General features: G+C 33.9%; 1 protein-coding gene across 1 annotated transcript; it reads right to left on the bottom strand.

The window, feature by feature from the left end:
- Window positions 1-16,692: 16,692 nt before the first annotated feature.
- On the bottom strand, window positions 16,693-23,588 carry LOC118057968 (SH3 domain-containing protein 3). Its single transcript, XM_035070703.2, has 10 exons — window positions 23,315-23,588; window positions 21,557-21,679; window positions 20,264-20,333; window positions 19,922-20,067; window positions 19,321-19,422; window positions 18,975-19,172; window positions 18,821-18,883; window positions 18,634-18,738; window positions 17,758-17,832; window positions 16,693-17,037 (listed from the first exon to the last, which is right to left on the bottom strand). The coding sequence occupies exons 1-10, from the start codon at window positions 23,372-23,374 to the stop codon at window positions 16,930-16,932; spliced, it is 1,050 nt and encodes a 349-aa protein (XP_034926594.1). The 5' UTR covers window positions 23,375-23,588; the 3' UTR covers window positions 16,693-16,929.
- Window positions 23,589-23,968: the final 380 nt, after the last annotated feature.

Genomic DNA, 23,968 nt, shown 5'->3' with positions numbered 1-23,968 from the left:
TCTGCATATTACTAACAAGTTAATAAATGTACATTAAAATAATATATATATATATATATATATATATATATATATATATATATATATATATATATATATAACAATAGTTATATAACATCCCCTGCTTGCTATGTTAAACTGGTATTGTGTGCTGCTGATTACTAACAACTACAAACATAGTAATTTAAACAAATAATTTTTCTGTTGCTAATTAGAACATCCCCTACTAATTGATGACAAACAATATGGGATTATGGCACAGTGGCTAGGTTTTTAGGTTGATGACAAACCTTCTGTCAAGTTTCTTAGTTCACACTTCACAACATGCAATTTTTTTTGAAGTAGTTTCTTAGTTTTTTTTTCCATCCCTTATCAGCATTAAAGCTTTATTAATCTATATTGAATTGTGTTTTGAATTCCATCTTGCATTGTCAACCATTCTGCTATACATAATTTCTTTATTTATGTTTTCATTCCTTGTCAACATTCAACCTTTTGTTATTCTTTGGTTGACCTTTTGCTGCACATGTAATTTCTTGTTATGTTACTATTGTATTATGGCCTTATCAGCATTCAATCTCTTGTTCATTTGGTTAATTATTTGTTTAATTTTTCATTGCATTGTCAACTATAAGCAATGGATGAGTCTTACATATATGATAAAGCTTCTTAGAGCAAGGCAATGTTGCACACGTTTTGCGACATTTACATTACAGCTATTGATAGAGGCATGAGACCAAACACATATTTTGACAAACCTGGCTGAAAATTTATCGTACAGTCATTCAAAGATCAGACAAGCCTTTCATTATCAAAATCTCAGCTTAAAAACAAATGGGATGGGATTAAAAAGGATTAGAGGGTATGGAAGAAATTAATAGTTGAAATTGGAGTTGGTTGGTCTACTGAACTTGGGACCATCTCAGCAACTGATGAATGGTAGCAATCAAAAATCCAGGTTAGTTTACTGATTTGCAATAGCCTTATAATTGTTTTTGTCATGTTGTATTATTTATTCACCTAGTATCATTCCTAATTACATCTAGTTGTCATTGCACAAGAAATGAGAGGAGCAAAGAAGTTTAGGCATGTCGGTATAGAGCCCTCGTTGTGTGCCAAGTACGATATCATGTTTACTAACATAGTGGCCACGGGAGAATATGCTTGGACTCCCTCGCAAGGACTCTTATCAGATGAAGATAATATGGCTGCTAGAATGAGGAATACAACCAATAAGGATACTAATCTGGAAGAAGGAAGTGGCAACTCTAAAGAGGATGCAATCCCTAATTTCACACATGATGTTAGCAATATGGTTGGTGGAAGCAATGTCGCAAATAGTAGTAGTAACCCCAGCAGTTCAAAGAGAAAGGGTGCACATTAGCCTACACCTCAATTGCGAAAAAAAAGGGGGGAACTAGAATGGGAGCAGTACTAGTTGCACATCTGGATAAACTTATTGAGACTATCTCCATGCCTAGAGGGATCATAGCTCCTTGTAGAGATAAAAAAAGGTTATAGCATTGAAGAGGTAATGGAAGAACTGCACTCTATTGATGGAGTTGCATTTGGTAGTGCATTGCATACCTTTGCAACTAAATTCTTCTGTGCAAGGAGAAAGAGGAAGATATGGGCTGCAATGGGTTGTATTGATAGAAAAATATCATGGCTGAAAATTATGTTTGACCAACACAGAAAAACTTAAATGGACAAGGTTAGTTTTTAGCTTTTAACCCTATCATTGTCTTTGCATTTCTGTTGAATTTTGTAGACAGGTAATATATTAATTTGTCTGAAATATTTTCCACTGGTTTTGTAGACTTCCTATGCTGCAATTGTTACTGGAATTAGAAGGAGTTGCCCATGTTTTGGTGTATTTCTGTAGCTAAGGTTTTAGAGCACCACAACCATGTATGTTTTGCTATATATGTATGATTGAATAGTGTTTTGGGTTGGGATTTCATGATGTTAATTTCTGAATTGTAGACCTTAAATATGTGGATGCTTAACTTTGAATGTTACCTTAAATATATGGATGCTTAACTTTGAATGTTATGTTTAGCTTGTTAAAGTACTCCTTTTCAGTTCGGTTACTTGAAGTTGAATGATTAGTGATAATATTTTATGAAACTGAGACTATTGCTTGTTGGTATCATACTTTGAATGTTTGGTTAGTTGCTCTAGAATTGAAGGTTTAGGTTGCTAATTTCAAAATTTTTAGTTGGTGTATGCCATATTTGAATGTTTGGTAACTTACTCTTGAATGGTAGCTTTTGAAAGTTAGGTAACAATTTTTGAAATATCACATCAATTCTTATGTATTTGTATATAAATAGCAGTAGTATGGGAAGTTATTCACTTGCATATTAACAATTTCTGGGTAGAAACCGAATGTGTTAGTACGTTTGAATCAAGAGTGGTTGTTTCTAATTGCTAGTGTTGCTGATTGCTGCTATTTATACATCTGTAATAGGTAAGTTCCATCTAATTCCATTTAGTTCCATCTGTAATAGGTTAGTTTCTTAGGTTTTCAAATGTTTATTTATGGAGTTCATTGGGATAATAAAGAGTAGAAAATCGCCAATTTTGGGAATGAAATTTTTTCATCTCTTGATGTTTATGGTTTTTCCAAAGTCGGGTTGGTTTTCATTTAGCTCCACACGCACAAATCAATTATGGGAATGAAATTTTCAACGTTGTATGGTAAAAACAATTTGTGTGTGAGTTGTTCATGGCTGTTTCTGGAATTAGACTTTTTTGATCTCTTGAACTTCTATTTTTTGATCTCTTGATGTTTATGGTTTTTCCAAAGTCAGCTAGTTTCCATTTAGCTCCACACACACAAATCAGTTTTGGGAATGAAATTTTCAATGTTGTATGGTAAAAACAATTTGTGTGTGAAGTGCCGATTGTTTCTGGAATTGGACTTTTTTGAGCTCTTAAACTTTTATTTTTTAGGTTGTTTATAGCAAGTGGAATTATAAATTTTTATTAGAGATAATAGGCATTTTAGAAAAATAAATTCAATTTCACTTTCAAATAAGGTAAAGGACTGAATTGCAAATAAATATAGTGTTATAAAATTTACATGCCAAGCAAAATTTCATAAAACATGGAGAAATTGAACAATAACACTTATTTCAGTTTGCATTATCCATTTTGTTTTTTTTTGTAAAAAAGTCATACAATTTTCAATTATTCACAAAAAAATTTGTATGGCATGATAGATATGGATTCGCACTGGTTTTCAACACTTTTTGACAGAGATTATGATGACGTAATGAATAACGTTGCCGATTACGTTAATTATAGGAATTCTTCTGTAAACGATGGAGATTACAGTGGTAGTAACAGTTCTGATACTAACAACAACGACGATGACAATTCAGATGAAGAAGGTGAGTTGTTTTGGGAAAGGGAGTTTGATAATCAGAAATTGATTTTATGCACGGCAGGTGTCATAGCTTTATATTATAATACTTATATATATAAGGAGCCTTGTGATTCGTACGACACTGGAATGTAATGGTTGACAGAAATACTACATAGACATTGGACGCGGTGTGTAAACATGTTTAGGATAGATGCGCCGACATTTCAGACTCTATGCTTTAAACTTGAAAACCAATATAGGTTAAAGGTATCTAGAAGAATGTGTGTTTTTAAAAAAGTTGGAATATTTCTTTATACAATAGCTTTAGGTGCTTCCAACAGGGAAGTTCAAGAGAGATTCCAACATTCAGGAGAAACAATTAGTAGGTACTTTAAAGAAGTTTTTAGATCAGTTTGTTCGCTTGCTACAGATTTAATTCAACCTGCAGATCTCGGGTTCATAAACACACCGAGGGAAATTGTGAACAATCCGAGGTACATGCCACATTTCAAGGTAATGTCATTAATCGTATTTGTTAATAGTGATTCGTATTTCATGAATTTGTGAAATTTAATTTTTTTTTGTCAGCTGAAATTAATGTTATTTTGTTGGTTTATCATATATTAGAATTGTGTAGGAGCTATCGATGGTACACATGTGCGTGCATGTGTTCCTTTTGAAAATCAAATTCCATTTATTGGTCGAAAATGTGTGCTAACCCAGAATGTTATAGCTGCATGTAGCTTTGACATGCAATTCACATTTGTTTGGGCGGGTTGGGAAGGTAGTGCACATGACACATGAATTTTTCTCGAGGCAATTAACAATCCACGTATAAAATTTCTTAAGCCACCAAAAAGATAGTAATACGTGTTTGTGTGTGTCTGTATATATGATAAGTAATGTTATTTTGTTATTTTGTTTTTTCAATTTAAAACAATTATATGTTTTTCCAGGGAAATACTACTTGGTTGATTCAGGATATCCTAATGAATATGGATTTTTAGGTCCATATAGAGATCAGAGATATCATTTGCAAGAATTTAGGAGGCGAGGACAACCACAAACTCGTGAAGAAATTTTCAACCATATGCACTCTTCATTATGTTGTGTGATAGAACAAACATTTGGAATTTGAAAAAAAAGATGGTGAATCCTATAGAATATGCGATCCTTTAATTACAAGACACAAGTTCAAATTGTGGTCGCATCTATGGCAATTCATAATTACATTAGAAGAACTTCAATGCGAGATGTGGCATTTATGGAGTTCGATCGCCATCCTGATTTTGTGCCCGATGATTTTCGAACTAATGTGGCTCCACATTCACAAAGTCAAGGACACTAAAGGCCTTCGCGAATGGATTACATACGTGATGGGATTGTTGCAAGTTTAATGACACAATTATAAATTATTGTTCTAATATGTTTAGGTCTATTTGCAAAAATTTATTGGTTGTAATGTTAATTTTATGAGATTGTTCATTAGTATTATGAATTACGTCTTTTTAGGTAATTATACAATAAAATAAAATTGAACCACAATTTTTAACCAAAGACATTAAACGACTTTTTCCTCAACCTCAATTTCAACCACAGTTTTAACCAAACATATTAAACAACTTTTTCTTCAACCTCAATTTCAACCACAGTTTTAACCAAACATATAATTTTACAAACAAACCTCAACTAAAAACACTTTTTATGAAAGTACTTTCTTCAAACCACAACCACAACAGCCACCAAAATATCAAACGCACTCTTAATAGTTCTCTCTCTTTAACTTTTTCAATGATTTTCTCTTTGCTCTCTTAAATTTAAAAAAATGAAATATGACAAAAATAAAATTGAGAATAAAAATATAATAACCTAAAAGTACAAGTATATCTTTTAGAATTCTGACAAAGATTATTAACCTAAAAATATAATAACCTAAATTTATAAGGGAAGGATGTCTTTTAGAATTCCGACAAAGATTATTGTCTATGGTAGGAAATAGAAACAATAGCAATTTATAAGAGGATTTTCTTTTGTTAATTTATGCAAACCATTTTTTTTTATATGTTTTTCACTTTAGGTGAAAAAAATAATAAAAAAAAAGTTGATATCTAATTATATATATACAACTAGAAAATCAAAAATTAATTTTATAGAGATTCTATGATAATAGACTAATTATACCATAAAAAAATCACCTAAAGTATTAATGATGCAACCATATTATTCGATAGTTTCACCCATATTTAACTAGTGTTTTGCCTATGTTTTATATATGAAATGCCTTGATATTCTTTGTTTTATGTTTTGAAGGCACTTTTCAATGAAAGATGCAAAAAGGAGTAAATTGAATGTAATTGGCAGATTTGACGTTCAGTCGATGTTTTGTGCAGAGCGTGAGCTCTAAAGGTTGAAATGAAGTGATTCTAGTGGCATTCAAAAGCTAACATCCATACCTTTCTGGACATCTCAGGCAAGACAATAAAATAAGGAAGAACATGGAAATCGCAGCTTTCAAAGTCAAATCTCACAATCTACCAGTGTTGACCTTCGGTCATTCCGACTTGAATATCTAGAGCTATAGAGTCCAATTGATGCAAAATCAATTTTTTTGGATTCCTAACTCAAAGACCTATAAACGCTCCAAATTTCAGCCAAAAACGATGTCATATGAGGGAGATATGATTTTTCAAAGATGACAACTGAATTCTGCCAACAAACAGGTTTCACGAAGAAACGAGTCCAAATTACGTTTCGAAGCATCTAAACCGATATCCAAGTTTTTATTTCAGCAATGTAGCTCCTCTAAGGCAAAGCTTGAAGATTTCATGCAAATCTATTTTTTCTTTTTTAGGAAAATAGTTATTGAACTACTTAAATGTAAATTGTCTACTTAAGGGAGGACTATTTTGTAAAATAGAGATTAGGGTTTCCTAGCATATAAAAAGAATGAGAGAAGAGAAGAGGGGCAGCCACCCAAGAGGAGAAAAATGCCCCCCTACTCTAAGAAACCCTAAATCATGCATTCTTCCATCTTTTTAATTAGTTGTTCAACAAACATGCAAGGCTAAACTTATTTTCTTGGTTGCAAGGACATAAAAACCTTATATTTCAAGAACTGTGAGATTTATTCTTCCATTTATTTTCAGTTTGTATTATGAATGAGTATGTTTGTTTTCCTATGCATAATTCCTATGATTGTTTATCTTAATTTGCTAGAGCGGAATCTAAGTTATTATTGTGAACAATCTATTGCTAAGTTTGATATCAAAACCGGAGTTGTGGTATATAAACTTGTGAAGCAACTAAGCTTGATAATTGTAGCGGAACTACGTTATTAAACTTAGGGAGAACATTCGATCAAAGCAACATAAGCAGACAACTTAGTTGTTAAGATTAATGAATTTATCTAGATCTTAAGGCTGTCATTGGAATAAATCATTAGTGCGAACACTGTGATTATTTATTGGTTAGGGTTAGTTATACAACGGATCCGTTAATTAACCAACGTTAAGAAAAGATAAAAATTCAGAATATAAATTGGAGTTTTGTTTCAAGGATCAGCTCTGATTTCTATAGGTGGATTTGTGATTGCAACCAAGGTTTGTTTTCTTGATAATTTTCTCATTTTATTAAATTTCGTTTGATAGTTTTCTGTCTTTTTTTGCTTTAGCCTAGATAACATCCAAACCCCCCCTAATTGCATATCATCTAGCATAAAAATCTGACTTGAAACCTTGCTCGTGGGATTGACCCCTTGCTTGCTCTATACTATCTTGTATGTTGTGTTTGAAGCTAGGGTAATTAATTTATGTGACTGCGACATCGCAACAAATTTTGGCGCCATTGTTGGGGAAGTAATTTTAGTTGATTCTTGTGCTTGTACTGTTATTTTTAGTTGCTGTGATTGTTATTTAAATTTCTAAAAAAAAAAACAGAATTTTTACTTGTTGCGGTACTGTTCATTACGACAACGGTACTGTTCAAAATATATTTTTTGGTGGAATTAGATTTCGGCCTTTTGTTTCCTGAGAGGAAACGACGTTCTAAACAGGACTAGTGATCATCCACTAGCCCCACCCTATCGAGGCCAAATTCCACTGTTTTTTAGGGTTTTTAGGCAGGTTTAGTTTTTTAGCATAGGATTTTCGTATAATTTGCATTGTTTTTTATCTCTTGTGTGGTTGGTTTCTTTTAAGTTTTCTTGATGATTTATGCCAGTAACCCATTCTACTAATCAAAGTCAAGTGCAGTTAGACCTCGAAATAGAAAAAACTTTACGCAGGTTACAAAAGGAAGCTCGCCTCAACACTATGGTTGTTGCATGACAATAAACACTCAAGGAGCTTGCTGCTCCTAACATGGAATATCAGCCATTTTGCATAAACATCGACAATAATGTAAACTTTGAGCTCAAATCTGGTTTTATACATTTGCTACCAACATTTAATGGTCTTGCAAGAGAAGATCCTCATACACATCTCAAGGAGTTCCATATGGTTTGTGTTGGCATGAAACTGAATGGAGTTGATGAAGAACAAATTAAGTTGAAAGCTTTCCCTTTCTCTTTAAAAGGGGCAGCAAAAGCATGGCTTTTCTCCATTCTCTCAGGTTCAATTGGAACTTGGAATGGCATGAAGAAGATCTTTCTTGAGAAGTATTTCTCAGTATCTCGAGTTGCCAACATAAGGAAAGAAATATGTGGGATTCGACAATCTCATGGAGAGACAATTTCCGAGTATTAGGAAAGATTTGAGCAACTGTGTATTCAATGCCCTCATCATCAAATACCCGATCAGCTGCTCATTCAATATTTCTATGAAAGATTGATGCCTACTAACCGTAGTATCATTGATGATGCAAGTGGAGGGGCATTAGTAGATAAAACACCCGAGCCTGCACGCTAATTAATCTCAAACATGGCAGCCAACTCGAAACATTTTGGCACTCGTGGAGACTTCGTAAACAAACAAGTAAATGAGGTAAGTATTTCTAACCTTGAGAATAAAGTTAATGATCTTACTTCTCTTGTGCGTTCTTTGGCTTGTGGCAATGTATAACAAGTGAAAGCTTGTAGTATATGCTCCTTACAAAGACATACCTCAGATATGTGTCCAACAATGCAAGAAGATTACATTGAACAGGTTCATGCTGTTAATGGAGGATTTAATGGACAGCCCCAACGTAAATATGATTCATTTTCCAACACGTACAATCCCAGATGGAGAGATCATCCAAACTTATGCTATGGGAACCCACCTCAACAAGGCAATCAAGGCCAACTGTTCCATCCCTATGGATTTCAATCCTAACAGAATTATCAAACAAGACAACCCCCTCCATTCACAAACTCCAATGTTATGGGGTCGTCATCCAGTGATGATCTTTGTGAGATGATGAAAACTTTGGCTTCTAACACTGTGACTTTGCAACAAAATATCATGTCTTTTCAACAGGAAACAAGGTCAAGTATTCACAACTTGGAGAAGCAAATGGGGCAAGTAGCTTTAAGTGTAGGGAAATTAGAAGCACAAATGAATGGAAAATTGCCCTCCCAAGCATTGAATCCAAAAGAGAATGTTAGTGCGATCATGTTGCGAAGTGGGAAAGAACTTGAAGAGAAAAGGTTAAAACAAATTGAGATGGAGGAAGAAGAAGAGATAGAAACTGAATTGAGTACAAAGAAGGAACTTCCTTCTTCTCCACAAACTGAAACAAAGACCAACACTTCAAAGGTAACTCCTCATTTACTGAATTCCAGTTTTAAAACAATTCTACCCTTTCATGTGAGTTCTTCTAGGTCAAAGAAAGAGGACAAAGAAAAAGAGATTTTAGAGGTTTTCAAGAAAGTAGAACTCAACATTCCTTTGCTTGATGATATCAAGCAAATTCCCAAGTATGTCAAATTTTTGAAGGAGTTGTGTACTACCAAGAGAGCTTTCAAACTGAAAGGTCATGAAATGGTAAGTATGGGTGAAGTTGTATCTGCTGTTGTTCAAAAGAATATGCCTTTGAAGCAAAAGGACCCAGGTGCGTTTACTATCCCATGTGTTATTGGTAATGCTAGTTTCAAAAGGACCTTGTGTGATTTAGGTGCATCCATTAGTGTTATGCCCAAACATGTTTATGATTCTCTTAGTCTTGAGCCTTTGAATAAAACTAGCATTGTAATACAACTTGTGGATCGTAGTTTTGTTTACCCACTTGGTGTGATAGAAGATGTTCTAGTCAAGATTGATAGTTTAATCATTTCATGCAACTTTTATATTCTTAATATGGAACATAATTCTTGTGATTCATCAAATAGCACTCCTATATTGTTTGGGAGACCATTCTTGAAAACTGCCAATACAAAGATTGATTGTGGTAAGAATACTTTGTCTATGGAAGTAGGGGATGAAAAGATTGAATTTAATTTTCATGATGTAATAAAATATCCTTATAGCAATGTTTATTCTATCTCATGCTATCACCAAGTTGATAAGTATGTGCAGCAAGTTTTTGATTTTGAGTGTGAGGATGGATTAAGTGTAGCCTTGAGCTATGGCTATGATTTTACCAAGATAGAAAAGATGGAGAGGCACATATGTGTTCCCCAAAATGCGCACGAATCAGCATTAGCTTTGCAATCTTTGCAAACTGTTCCCCATAGTAATGTCTTTGTTGATTTAATACTTTCACATAAAAAGCTTTTGTCATCTATTTTACAGGCCCCCGAGTTAGAATTGAAACCTTTGCCTGATAATTTGAAGTATGTATTCATTGGTGAAAACAATACACTTCCTGTTATTATAGCAACAGGTTTGACAAATACGCAAGAGGAAAAACTTGTGAAGTTGTTGTGTGATCACAAGACGGCCATTGGATGGACTTTAGCTGACATCAAGGGCATTAGTCCCTCAATGTGTATGCATCACATACTATTGGAGGACCATGCGAAACCAACAAGGGAAATGCAAAGAAGGTTAAACCCGTCTATGATGGAGGTAGTGAAAGCTGAAATTTTGAAACTGTTAGATGCAGGAGTCATTTATCCCATCACGGATAGTAAATGGGTAGCGTTAATCCATGTGGTGCCCAAAAAGACCGGAATCACGTTGGTGAAAAACAAAAAGGATGAGCTCATTCCTGCTCGCATCTCGAGTGGATGGAGAATATGTGTTGATTATAGAAAGCTAAATCTTGCTACACGCAAAGATCATTTTCCATTACCATTCATGGATCAAATGCTTGAACGCCTAGCAGGTAAGTCTTTTTATTGCTTTCTTGATGGATATAGTGGATACAATCAGATTGTTATTAATCCTGAGGATCAAGAAAAGACTACATTTACATGTCCATTTGGTACATATGCATATAGGAGAATGCCCTTTGGTCTCTGTAATGCACCTGCAACTTTTCAAAGATGCATGATGAGTATTTTTTTTTTATTATGTTGAAAGAATAATTGAGGTTTTCATGGATGATTTCACAGTGTATGGTGATTCTTTTGATAAATGTCTAGAAAATTTGTCTTTGATCTTGAAAAGGTGCATTGAAACCAACCTTGTCTTAAACTATGAAAAGTGTTATTTTATGGTAGAACAAGGAATAGTTCTTGGGCATGTTGTGTCTTCACGTGGATTAGAGGTTGATAAAGCTAAAATAGACGTTATTTCATTATTGCCTTACTCCTCCCGTGTGAGGGAAATTCGTTCTTTTCTTGGCCATGCAGGTTTCTATCGACGTTTTATCAAAGATTTCTCGAAGATTACAGCACCCTTGTGAAAACTATTACCAAAGAAGTGGATTTTCTGTTTGATCAAGCATGTAAAGATGTCTATGATGAGCTTAAAAAGCGTGTCACATCTGCACCTATCATCTAACCACCAAATTGGGATGAGCCTTTTGAGATAATGTGTGATGCGAGTGACTATGCGATAGGGGCTGTCCTTGGGCAAAGAATAGGGAAGAATTTGCATGTTATCGATTATGCTTCCCGCATGTTGGACGGAGCACAATACAATTACCATACAACTGAAAAGGAACTTTTTACAGTAGTGTTTGCTCTTGAAAAATTCAGGTCATATCTACTTGGTACAAAAGTCATTGTTTTTACTGACCATGCAGCTTTAAGGTATCTTTTGAAGAAAAAGGAGTCCAAACCAAGATTGATTAGGTGGATCTTGCTTTTACAAGAATTTGATCTTGAGATTAAAGACAAAAAAGGTGTCGAAAACCATGTGGTTGATCACTTGAGCCGACTGAGGACTAAGGATATACAAACCGAAAGAAATACAAGAGACATTCCTTGATGAGCAGTTGTATGTGTTACATTCCTCTACAAGACCATGGTATGCTGATTTCGTGAACTATTTAGTCACCAAAGAATTCCCTCCAGGTTTGTCTACATCCCAAAAAGACAAGTTACGAGCTGATGCTAAATATTATTTTTGGGATACTCCTTATCTGTGGAAATTTTGTGTGGATCAAGTAGTTAGGAGATGTGTACTACAAGATGAATTTCATTCCATTCTTACCTTTTGTCATTCTCATTCTTGTGGTGGGCATTTTGGAGCAAAAAGAACAACCCACAAGGTACTTGAAAGTGGTTTTTATTGGCCTTTTATTTTTAAAGATGCATATCATTTTTGCAAATCATGTGAAAAATGCCAAAAAAACAGGTAATATCACTCATAAGAATCAAATGCCTTTAATGAATATTCTTCTAAGTGAAATTTTTGATGTTTGGGGTATTGATTTTATGGGTCTATTTCCTTCTTCTTTTGGCAATCTTTATATCCTTCTTGTTGTTGATTATGTGTCCAAATAGATTGAGGCAAAAGCCACACGAACTAACGATGCTAAGGTTGTTTTAGATTTTATCAAGACTCATATATTGACAGGTTTGGAATCCCTAAAGCTATCATTAGTGATCGTGGTACTCATTTTTACAATTGTTCAATGGAAGCATTGTTATGCAAATATCATGTGACTCATCGGACTTCCACAGCATACCATCCTCAAACAAATGGCCAAGCTGAAATTTCAAATCGAGAAATCAAGTCTATTTTGGAGAAGACAGTGCAACCCAACCAGTGAGATTGGAGTCTACGACTTGGTGATGCACTTTGGGCTTATCGGACTGCTTACAAATCACTTATAGGAATGTCACCTTATAGTATGATTTATGGAAAAGCATGTCATCTACTGGTGGAGCTTGAACACAAAGCTTTTTGGGCCATTAAAAAATGTAGCATGGATTATAATGTTGCCGGGATTGCAAGAAAGTTGCAATTGCAAAAGTTGGAAGAGATTCGAAATGATGCTTATGAGAATGCAAGGATTTACAAAGAAAAGACTAAGAGTCTCCATGACCAAATAATTATAAGAAAAGAATTTATTGTTGGAGACAAAGTCCTTCTTTATCATTCGCGTTTGAAACTTTTTCCTGGAAAGTTGCGCTCCCGTTGGATTGGACCCTTTGTTGTTTCTAATGTTTTTCCTTATGGTGCAGTTGAAATTACAAGTTTAGAAACCAACAAAGTACTCAAGGTCAATGGGCATCGTTTGAAATCTTTCTATGAAGGTTGGACGGCGGAACTCACCGCTTCTGTAGAGTTAGCTAAACCAATCTATGAAGAATGAGCATGCCACATGTCAAGCCAATGACATAAAACAAAAGCGCTTACTGGGAGGCAACCCAGCACAAAAAGAAAAAAAATCAGATTTGCTTTCTTTTTTGTTATCTTTTATTTTTTCGCATTTTAATTTATTTTCTGTCATTCTCTTATGTTCCTTTGCTTTTAATGTTCCTTTGCTTTTATTTCAACATTGAGGACAATGTTGTGTTTTAAGTGTGGGGGTATTGGGAGAATTTTGGTTTTCTTATTTTAGTTTTCTTTGTTGTTCTTTAAAAAAAAAATTGTGTTTGATCTTTTTAACTCCCATTGGTTTTTGAGAATATGAGTATTATGTATGAGAATTAATTGAGATAGATGAAGATATAAATCAAATGAAGGAGTATGCATGCAAATTTTAAGGTTTAATTGGTTTAGGGATTGACTTTGAGAATATGTCATGTTGACTTTATAGTGTAATACTAATGCAAGCTTTTGAGCCTTCAACATTATATTCTTTGAGTGTGCATTCTTTCAATGATATGTATCTCTAGAACTTGCTTCATATCTTGTTGAGATTACATTCGCATTACATATATACATGAAGATGATAAAGGCATTAGGAATTTTAACCATTTGAGCCAAAAAGCCAACCTAAAGCATATTATCCTTAGTAAGCCCTTTTTGAGCTTGTTTATCTTTTCTTTGCTTTATCCATGTATAAGCCTTAACTTTTTATATGTTTTCCTTTTCCCCTGGCCAAGGATTAGTAGAGCATATACTTGTGATATCTTATGGAATTATGGTTGGAAATTATGTGAAAAGAAAGAAGAAGTGATGCTTGATGAAAATATGGGCAAGTTGTCAAAGGTGAAAAACAAAAAAAAAAGAAAAGAAAAAAAAAAAGAAAAGAAAGAAAAAAGTGTTCCTTTATGTTCTTAAGATTTTATGTTGAAAGAGCTTAAAATCAAAAGAAGTTAAGCATTGGTGATTAAAGATCGAAAATTTATGTGCTTTAATGGAATATCTTGTTTGAAATATCATTTTTTAGAATGCTCTACTTTCTTTGGTTTGAACCTTCTTTTTTACTCTCTTTTACCTCACCTTAACCTTAGCCCCATTACAACCGGAAATAAGACCTTTTAATTCATGCATTGCTTGTAATATGTTAATAATGGAGATTAGATTGAAGAGCAAGTTTATGGTAGAACATATTCATTGATTGAATTTGAGAGATTTAAACACATAAGCCCTGAACACATGAGTGTTGGAGTGTATATCAATGAGAGGACCTATCACTTTGGCATGACATAGATTTCGTTTAAATCCCGACAATTAATTGAGTTTTGAAGTTTCCATGTAAATAAATTCATGAAAATTTATACTATTTATCCTTCTTGATTTTATTCTTGTTTATAATGCATATATTCTTGGATATTGATGGGAGATTAGGAGATTAGTCATAGTGATTTGATTTAATTTAACTTCAATTTAATTTTACCTATCCTTTCTCGAGGACAAGTAAGAGCTAAGTGTGGGGGTATTTGATGCAACCATATTATTCGATAGTTTCACCCACATTTAACTAGTGTTTTGCCTATGTTTTATATATAAAATGTCTTGATATTCTTTGTTTTATGTTTTGAAGGCACTTTTGGATGAAAGATGCAAAAAGGAGTAAATTGAAGGTAATTGGCAGATTTGACGTTCAGTCGATGTTTTGTGCAGAGCGTGAGCTCTAAAGGTTGAAATGAAGTGATTCCAGTGGCATTAAAAAGCTAACATACATACATTTCTGGACATCTAAGGCAAGACAATAAAATAAAGAAGAGCATAGAAATCACAGCTTTCAAAGTCAAATCTCATAATCTGTCAGTGTTGACCTTCGGTCATTCCGACTTGAATATCTAGAGCTATAGAGTCCAATTGATGCAAACTCAATTTTTTTGGATTCCTGACTCAAAGACCTATAAACGCTCCAAATTTCAGCCAAAAACGATGTCATATAAGGGAGATATGATTTTTCAAAGATGACAACTGAATTCTGCCAGCAAACAGGTTTCGTGAAGAAACGAGTCCAAATTATGTTCCGAAGCATCTAAACCGATATCCAAGTTTTTATTTCAGTAATGTAGCTCCTCTAAGTCAAAGCTTGAAGATTTCATGCAAAGCTATTTCTCCTTTTTTAAGAAAATAGTTATTAAACTACTTAAATGTAAATTGTCTACTTAAGGGAGGACTATTTTGTAAAATAGAGATTAGGGTTTCCTAGCATATAAAAAGAATGAGAGAAGAGAAGGGGGGGCAGCCACCCAAAAGGAGAAAAACGCCCCCTTACTCTAAGAAACCCTAAATCATGCATTCTTCCATCTTTTTGATTAGTTGTTCAACAAACATGCAAGACTAAACTTATTTTCTTGGTTACAAGGACACGAAAATCTTCAGATTTCAAGAACTGTGAGATTTATTCTTCCATTTATTTTCAATTTGTATTATGAATGAGTATGTTTGTTTTCCTATGCATATTTTCTATGATTGTTTATCTTAATTTGCTAGAGCGGACTCTAAGTTATTATTGTGAACAATCTATTGCTAAGTTTGATATCAAAACTGGAGTTGTGGTATATAAACTTGTGAAGCAACTAAACTTGATAATTGTAGCGGAACTACGTTATTAAACTTAGGGAGAACATTCGATCAAAGCAACATAAGCAGACAACTTAGTTGTTAAGATTAATGAATTTATCTAGATCTTAAGGCTGTCATTGGAATAAATCATTAGTGCGGACACTGTGATTATTTGTTGGTTAGGGTTACTTATACGGCAGATCCGTTAATTAACCAACGTTAAGAAAAGATAAAAATTCAGAATATAAACTGGAATTTCGTTTCAAATATCAGTTCTGATTTCTATAGGTGGATTTGTGATTGCAATCAAGGTTTGTTCTCTTGATAATTTTCTGATTTTATTAAATTTCGTTTGATAATTTTTTGTTTTCTTTTGCTTTAGCCTAGATAACGTCCAAACCCCCCTAATTGCATATCATCTAACATAAAAATCTGACTTGAAACCTTCCTCGTGAGATCGACTCCTTACTTACTCTACACTATCTTGTGTGTTGTGTTTGAAGCTAGGGTAATTAATTTGTGCGACCGCGACATCACAACAATTAATTTACTAACAAACCAAAAAATTAATCTACAAACACATAGACTCACATATTTTTATAGAGCTAGAACAATCTTTTTGGATGGGAGCTAAAATAGTAGACCACAAACAAATTATTATGAAAGACAAAAATAAAATTGAAAATCTATTAATATATATATATATTATATTTAAATTATGTTTTTCAAATTAAAATTTAAAAAAACATTGATTTAAATAATTCAACTTATAAAAAAAAATATCTTTCTAATATAAACAATTTGTTTAAATAATTTTTTAAACTTTATTATTTACCACATATATATCCAAATTCACGTGAATTATTTTTAACTTTTTCATGCTAAATGTTAGATCCCTTAATATTTAAAAAAAAAAAAAAAAAACCAAGCCCCGGTTTAATAATAATCCTTTTTTACCTGGATTATATTTATAACATTCATGACGTAAATTGTTGAGGTAGCTCAACCTCACACGTCCACTAACATCCATTAATGATTCTTTTTACCCGGTATTGGTTGAGATAGATTGATGAGCTCTCCCATAACAAGAATAGCTTTACCTCTTCATCAAATACATTCGTTTTTTCAAGATTCAATGAAAGAATATACAATCAAAGTGCGTTGCCATGATAACACACAGGAATTGAAAAAATCAAAAAGAAAGAAAAGGAACACCAACTTTTTCTTTCTTCTTCTTTCCCCCTTTGGCATTCACTCATTGACGCCTAGCAGCAAGTCTAGAATTTGGAGGAACAAGTTGAACAAACACTAGCACAGTAGGACTTGGAAAACTTAAGCAGACGAACTGGTGGGAATCCTCTGGCGCTTCTCCACGTATGCTGATGGGAACCACCCAGCTCTACCTTTACATTCTCCTTCTGACCACCCAGTTGGACTTACCTATAATGTACAAGCAAATTAAAGGTGCAGAAAATGCGATTAAGTATTTATCTTATCCTAATTGAATTACAAACAAAATATAAAGGCCGGTTTCACAAGGGGAGACGAGTTCCTTGATATGATTGATTGTACAGCAAGGTAAATTAGAATAATGCAGACATGCGTCTCTTGATGTCAGACAAATCTTAAAATCATTTTTTAAAAAGTTTGTAATGGGAATTTTGCGTTGACACCGACAATGGGATCTTTTGTACCTGTTGGAAGATGTTGTGCCAAAGTAGAAGAAAAAAGAAACTATTTGTAAGAGGTCCAAAAAGGAAAGCAAACACTCAAGCCTTGGAAGTTGCATTCGATATGGATCCAACACGTTTATTCCATGAAAAATGTTCATACAGGTTTCCTGTTACTCTTAAGAAGAACTCAATTGATTCTGGATACTGCTAGACAAAGAGGTTAGTGCTTGGATGAGTATCTCCCTTGAGCGAGAGAATGTAATGAGCATTTCAGAGATTAGATGCAACATGCAAGTTGTGGAACTACAGGTACCGTAAGGTTTGTGTCCCTGAAAATCAAATAGAGAAACATGCCAGCTCTTTTTCTATGCTCCAAGCAGAAGAGCGGTTAAGAACTTCTAAATGCACATGGATGATCTATCTGTTATGAGGATGCTTCCAAATGCAATTGCAACGGTAACAAAGTAACAAGGAAAATCCAGATAACCTTTCTCACAACAATGTAGTCACCCACAGCCAAGCTCAGCTCCTTCTCTGTCTCTGCGAAAAAAGGATGTGTTGCCTGCAAGATGTAACCAAAATTTTACAACTTGAGCTCTGTCTAAAACACAATATATTTGATAAAGAAAGCATGCAACAGGAACTAGATTAATTGTAACGCCTGGTTTGCATAAAGATTAAAGTAAATGATGAAAATTTTCAGCTGGAACCATCCATGAAATTCCATGTTTTCAACGATTAATCTCCCTTTTATTTTCTTTTAGAAGATAATCTCTCTCCTCTGACAAGACAAGCTCTATGCAGGATAAAGGGATTGAGGACTTGTTCCCACAGATAGTTTTTTTTTTTATTGAGCTCCTGTGCATAAAAAAGGCAGGATTGGCCATGTATGGTTTGCCAACAGGAGTCAACAGCAAAAAGTCAGGTCTGCAAATGGCAAGTATCCCTTAAAATGAAGTCTCAATATTCATGCACACCTTTGGAGAGGTATCAGGGAGGATTTGAAGAATTACCCCCGTGCATGGGAAATAATAATCGGAATGACATGGCTAGCAACATTTGCCAACCGGGGCCATTCATCCACATGACAGAAATCAACATGATATACAATTCAATCACACCATCTTTGTCTCTTGATAAATTCTTTATGGAAATATTTATACAGGTGAACTGTTTACAAGAACTCTAACAAGTCAACAACAAGCCCCTTCAATGTACTAGATAGGGGCATCAGCATAATCTCGAAACTTATGTAAAGTATAGCATGCAATTATCAGAATAATAAAAAAAAATAACATATTCTTTCTGAAGAGACTTGCAAACCCAACCTCTAAAGTTTCAGTGTCTAATGTAGAATACTTACTTCAGCCAAAAAGTATGTGCTTTTCTCCAAGCCATTTTCTGATGGAATAACAGGAGGCAGAATCACTGGAGGAGCAGACTCTTTTTGCTGTTTCTCTGAGACCATCTGACACAAGTTTCAGACTGTAAGTTGCATTGCTCAGATCGACAGAAATTTCTTAATGAAAAAAACCGGAGATTGAACTGACCTCAGCTTCGACCTCACTAAGAATAGCAGCAATTCTAAGATGATAATTTTTTTCTCCTTCAACCTTCAATAATGTAAGCTAATCATAAATATGAAACTCCACGAATTGTTTAGGCTTCAAAGTAGAAAATTCTATACTGAAAAATCAAACATACCATGGCAACAAGCCGTTGGAAAGTCAATCTGTGCTGTTGTGCTTCAACGGCAGCTAATGCAGCTGCAGCTTCTTTACCAAGAACTGCCATGTTAGCCTTTATTTCTTGCATCTTGGCTTCTGCTGCATGCAGCTTTGAAACATTTTCAGGAATTGGAGATTCCCGTACTCGTGCTTGTCTTCTGGAAACCTCAACTGCCTGTTTGCTTTTAATGGTCAATATGAAATCACGAATGATGAGATTATAGCAAATATCAAAAGTTTGTAACAAGAAGCGACAGTCCAAGCATGATGATCATACAATATTATGTAACACTAATGCAGCAGATGAGCAGCTTTCTAATTACCTGGGTCTCTGCTTCCTGTCTCATCCGGCTATATCGTTGAGCAAGATGGCGGGCATCTTCTAAAGGAGCACCATTAATCATTGCTCTCAAGGGTTCCAAAACCTGGAAAGATGAAAAAAGAAGAAGAAGAAGAAGAATTATAATGTTCATCTCTAGGTCAATTCATGAATAGTTGCAGCAATAATTGGCCTCTGATAATTCAACAGCTCAAATCTTATTTTGTGGTTATCATCAAAATTGGTTATTTATATCAAAAGTTTTTCAATTGTAATTATTTGCTTTTCTTGTCGCAATGTGGAAAAGCTTGAAATTCAACTGCAGAAGAAAACTACTGTGACTCACAAAAAGTCCACAAGTATCATCCTCTGCATGATATCCATGATGCAGTACTGTCAGCAAGGTAAAAGCACATAGCTCTCATTTTGCCTCAACCAACACAAGCAGAAATACTAACCCGTAAAACTACAACTTAATAAAACAAATTTGGGAGTTCCAAAATGTACTAAGGATAGCTACTATGAAACAATAAATTAAATGCGCCTAAGTTTCCATCATAAAATATAAAGAAATTATTTCCATCTGTACAGGGTAAATAGTCAACCTGTGAAGATAACAGGCGATTCAAGTCATCCTGCTCCTGTTCCACATGTTTACGAGCATCACCATATATGGCTGCAGCCTTAGCTAACATGTTCTCATTGATGTTCTCAGTTCCATATCTGCAGCAATCCTCTGACAACTTGGTTCCTAACCACCACAAAGTTTGTATTATATAAAAAGAAAGTATGAAAGCATCTACATGTCACTATAACATTTAAAAATATATAAATATATATATATATATATGTATATAGGAACCCGCTATCACGTTCATTCAATCCACTTTTACATTCCCCAATATCAATAGAATGTGGTTGGATGGAGTATTAATTGTTTTTTTCACCTGCCTCAATATGTCGGTACCCTATGGTGGTGAAGGCTTCCGCTGCTTTAACAACATCCTTCTGAAAATCCTGAAACAGAAGGCATCATACAGATAAGAAAATGGCAATTTAAATATAAGAAATTTGCAAGAATAATAAAATAGTGATTACAGCCTATTTGATGCCTATCAGAGTCATGAGAACTCTCCCAAAGCTAGTGAACTAAGGACAACATGAAAAATAAAGTTCTATATAAAGTAGCTGTGTAAATATAAACCAAAGCCCCTTTCTTTGCAATACTGTTTTCTTGAAACTACAACCAGATTATTGATGCAGTGCCTTTATTTTAGTAGTTATGCTGTCCCTATTAAACCTCGCTGATTATATAATAAAGTGAGATAAGACATACTGAATTTAACATAGATGAATTGTGTCACCAATCATCAATTTTTGCAAAAGCTGAAAAATAAAAAGAAATTACTGAACAAGCATTGCATGCATGTCATTTCAAGAAGGCATGACCAACAAAAAAAAGACTCAAACAGTCAGCATCAATTTTTGCAAAAGCTGACAATAAAAAGAAATTACTGACCAAGCATTACACACATGTCATTTCAAGAAGGCATGACCAACCAAAAAGGACTCAAACGATTATGCAAATTGTGTTTCAAGTTCACCAGAACTTGCAGCCAGCCTCCATTTCATATATCATACTAATTTCCCCTCGCCAAGAGCTCAATTACCACATATATGAGACTTCAAACCATACTCAAGCAGCTTAACAGCAAGCAAAGTCACATGTGCACACAACGTATCTACAAATAATATAGAGTGGTGGAAATGGACTCTGGTATAAGACTTTCTTTTACAGGTACTCAGGTATAAGACATTTGAAAGCTATTGAGAAGATTTGAGGTTATTGACATTTGCAATGCACCTAGAAAAAGAAATAGATAACCAGATTTTGTACACCTAACCAGGAATTTGACTGTACCATAAAGGCAGTTCTTGTAGCATGATAACCATCAGATTCCCAGTTGAGTCAGAAAAAAATGTTTAAAAAGAATGTTAGTGTCGAATTCCTTGCTGTCATATGAATAAATTCATTTAGCATGTCATCTACTGAAATGTGGGATCAACCTTTCATCATCCGCAAACCCTTTCTCACACAAATTCATTAAAGGATAAGCACTTCCCTAAACATAATTTCATTAACAAAATAATTACTTCTCTTAAAAGGGTATAGCACATTATTGGAGTATGTGAACTAGTTTAATATTAATTTTCATCTCAAGGCAGCAAAATGAACCCACCTTCCCTGAACGTGTCGACCTGTACAGCTTTTCTAGCTGCTGATGTCTGTGCATCTCGAGTTCATCAATTACCATTACATCTGAGCTTTCATAACCTGTGCCACTAAACTGCTTTATGACAGCCTAAAAAAAAACATCAGTAGGTGTTAATAAGCAATTTTTCTAAAGAATACATGAAGACAGTCAAAGTTGATTGGTCTGAGGTTTCTCAATACAATGAACACAATCTAACACAGAACATTAGAAGACAATACATGAAGCTTATAAATGTTGAATGTTCAAGAATGTATATTTATCATGATTTCTAAATTTGTATGCTGAATGTGAAACCCAACCAGCTTCAGATTATGGCTGATCAGAGTGTATTAAGCAAATATATAATTTCACGTAGATTTCACCAAATTGAGAAAAAAAAATTATGTGTACACACCTCATGCATAAGAACCATGAGCAAGGCAACATTAAAAGAATGAAAAAGGTAATGAAGTTTGACTCAAAATGGTTCCCTTTGGCGGGGAATCATGGATGGTCTATCCTCTGTGGGTTTTTGGAGTGGATTGCAAGATATTATAGATATGTTCTGTCTTTCCAGATATTTAGTATTTTGGATATAGGGGAATGCTAGAATCTTCAAGGATATTTAACGTTGAGACAATTTCTGTATTATAGGGTAGTGTTGCTGCTTTACGGTGGCAACACTTGGGGGGCTTTTCAGGCGTTTACCTAACTGATATTCAAGGATACTGTAGCTCTCTTATATAATGAGGTTTATCTCTTCTTTTTCTGTTGTTGAACAATGGCTTAATCTCAAAGACGTACTCATAGATTCCTTTCTTTTGAATATTATCCTTCCTTTATTAATCCAAAAAAAAAAAAAAAAGCCAGCATGAAGGTCATAAAAGAAGCTGGTAGTAAGAAGAAAAACATTCTTAAATAGAAGTTTAAAATGGTCCAAATCATTCTAGTTAGAACTTCAAAAGAAAACCAGGTCTTCCGCATCTTAAACCTTTCTATTTGCACTATGCAGCATGCTACTGCTAAGAATGAAATGTCTGTGGCAAATCTAATTCACTCTAAATAAAACTCATAAGCAGGTGTAATCCAGTAAAATTAGTGTTTTTTCCTATATACAAATCATTTGAGTGGTTTAAAAAATCTAACGGCTCAAATGCACAAAGATGAACTGGCATACATATTTGGACATATGAAGCACAAAAACTTTCTAGCTACATTTGCTTCCTGTTTAAAAGGTTGCTATTAATGGCAACACACATTTGAAACCTCAAACTTAGTTCACTATATGGGCTTAAATTTGACAACAACAAAAGGATTTGCCTTAGTCATAAATTTGACATTGCTAACTTCAATCATTTTCTCTAATCACAAAGTTTAGATGGATATGAACTCCCCTCATCCACATCATTATGCGTGCTCAAGTTGTTTGAAAATAATTGAACTCCACAGTTTACTCGATAAAAACCAGATATTGCACAAAAGCAACACGCTTAAATCCCATTAACAAGCATGCACCCACTTAGCAATTTAAGCTAAATCCACTTATTTTGAACGTTTACTAAAACCTAGATGATAAAAAAAAACAAAACAAATCCAACAAATGTTTCAATCCTTTACTTTTGCACATTTTTTCAGTAAACAAACAATCAGAGACTAAGATGTTAAAGACCAGAATTGAGAAGATCAAAGAGTGAAAAAAATAAAGAAGGGCAAGTTTGATAGATAGATAGAATCATTATTTACTTGTTGTTGCTTGGCTACTTGTTCCCTCAACTTGCTGGCCTGCTTCCTCAAGGCGTCCATTTTGTAGTCTTTGGATACCGATAACAAAAGTCAAAACAGAGAATGGCTTTTTCTTTGGATTTCGATTCAATTACAAAAACTTTAGATCTGAGAGAACTAAGAATCCCTATTACTCTCTCTTTCTCACTGCCTCTAGCTGGAAGATGCTACTGTACTTCCTCTCAATTCATCTCTAGAATTTTATTTTTGACCCCCTTCTCCCCCTCTATTGTTTTTGTTTTTCACTTATCATTGTTTTTTTAAAAAACAATAATTATAATGTAGTCCTTGTAATTTACTGACAACTATTTAACTATTACTCAAAATTAGAGGGTGTTTGGCATTGTGATGGAAAAATATTTTTTAAAAATCAAAATTTTGTTTTTTTTTTAAATTAATATGTTTTTGATGTTTTTAAATCATTTTGATGTGTTGATCTCAAAAATAATTTTTAAAAAATAAAAAAATATTATTGACATGCTTTTCTGAGTGAAAAGCATTTTGAAAAGCAACAGTAACCACACTCCCAAACACTCTATTATTCAAGAAACGTTTAAATATAAGAGTTGACTCCAATTATTTTAAATATTCTTATAAAAATACTTATTAATTTTA

This window comes from Populus alba, chromosome 1 (assembly GCF_005239225.2).
Source record: "Populus alba chromosome 1, ASM523922v2, whole genome shotgun sequence".
Classification (NCBI taxonomy): domain Eukaryota; kingdom Viridiplantae; phylum Streptophyta; class Magnoliopsida; order Malpighiales; family Salicaceae; genus Populus; species Populus alba.
This window is presented reverse-complemented; position numbering and strand designations above follow the sequence as displayed.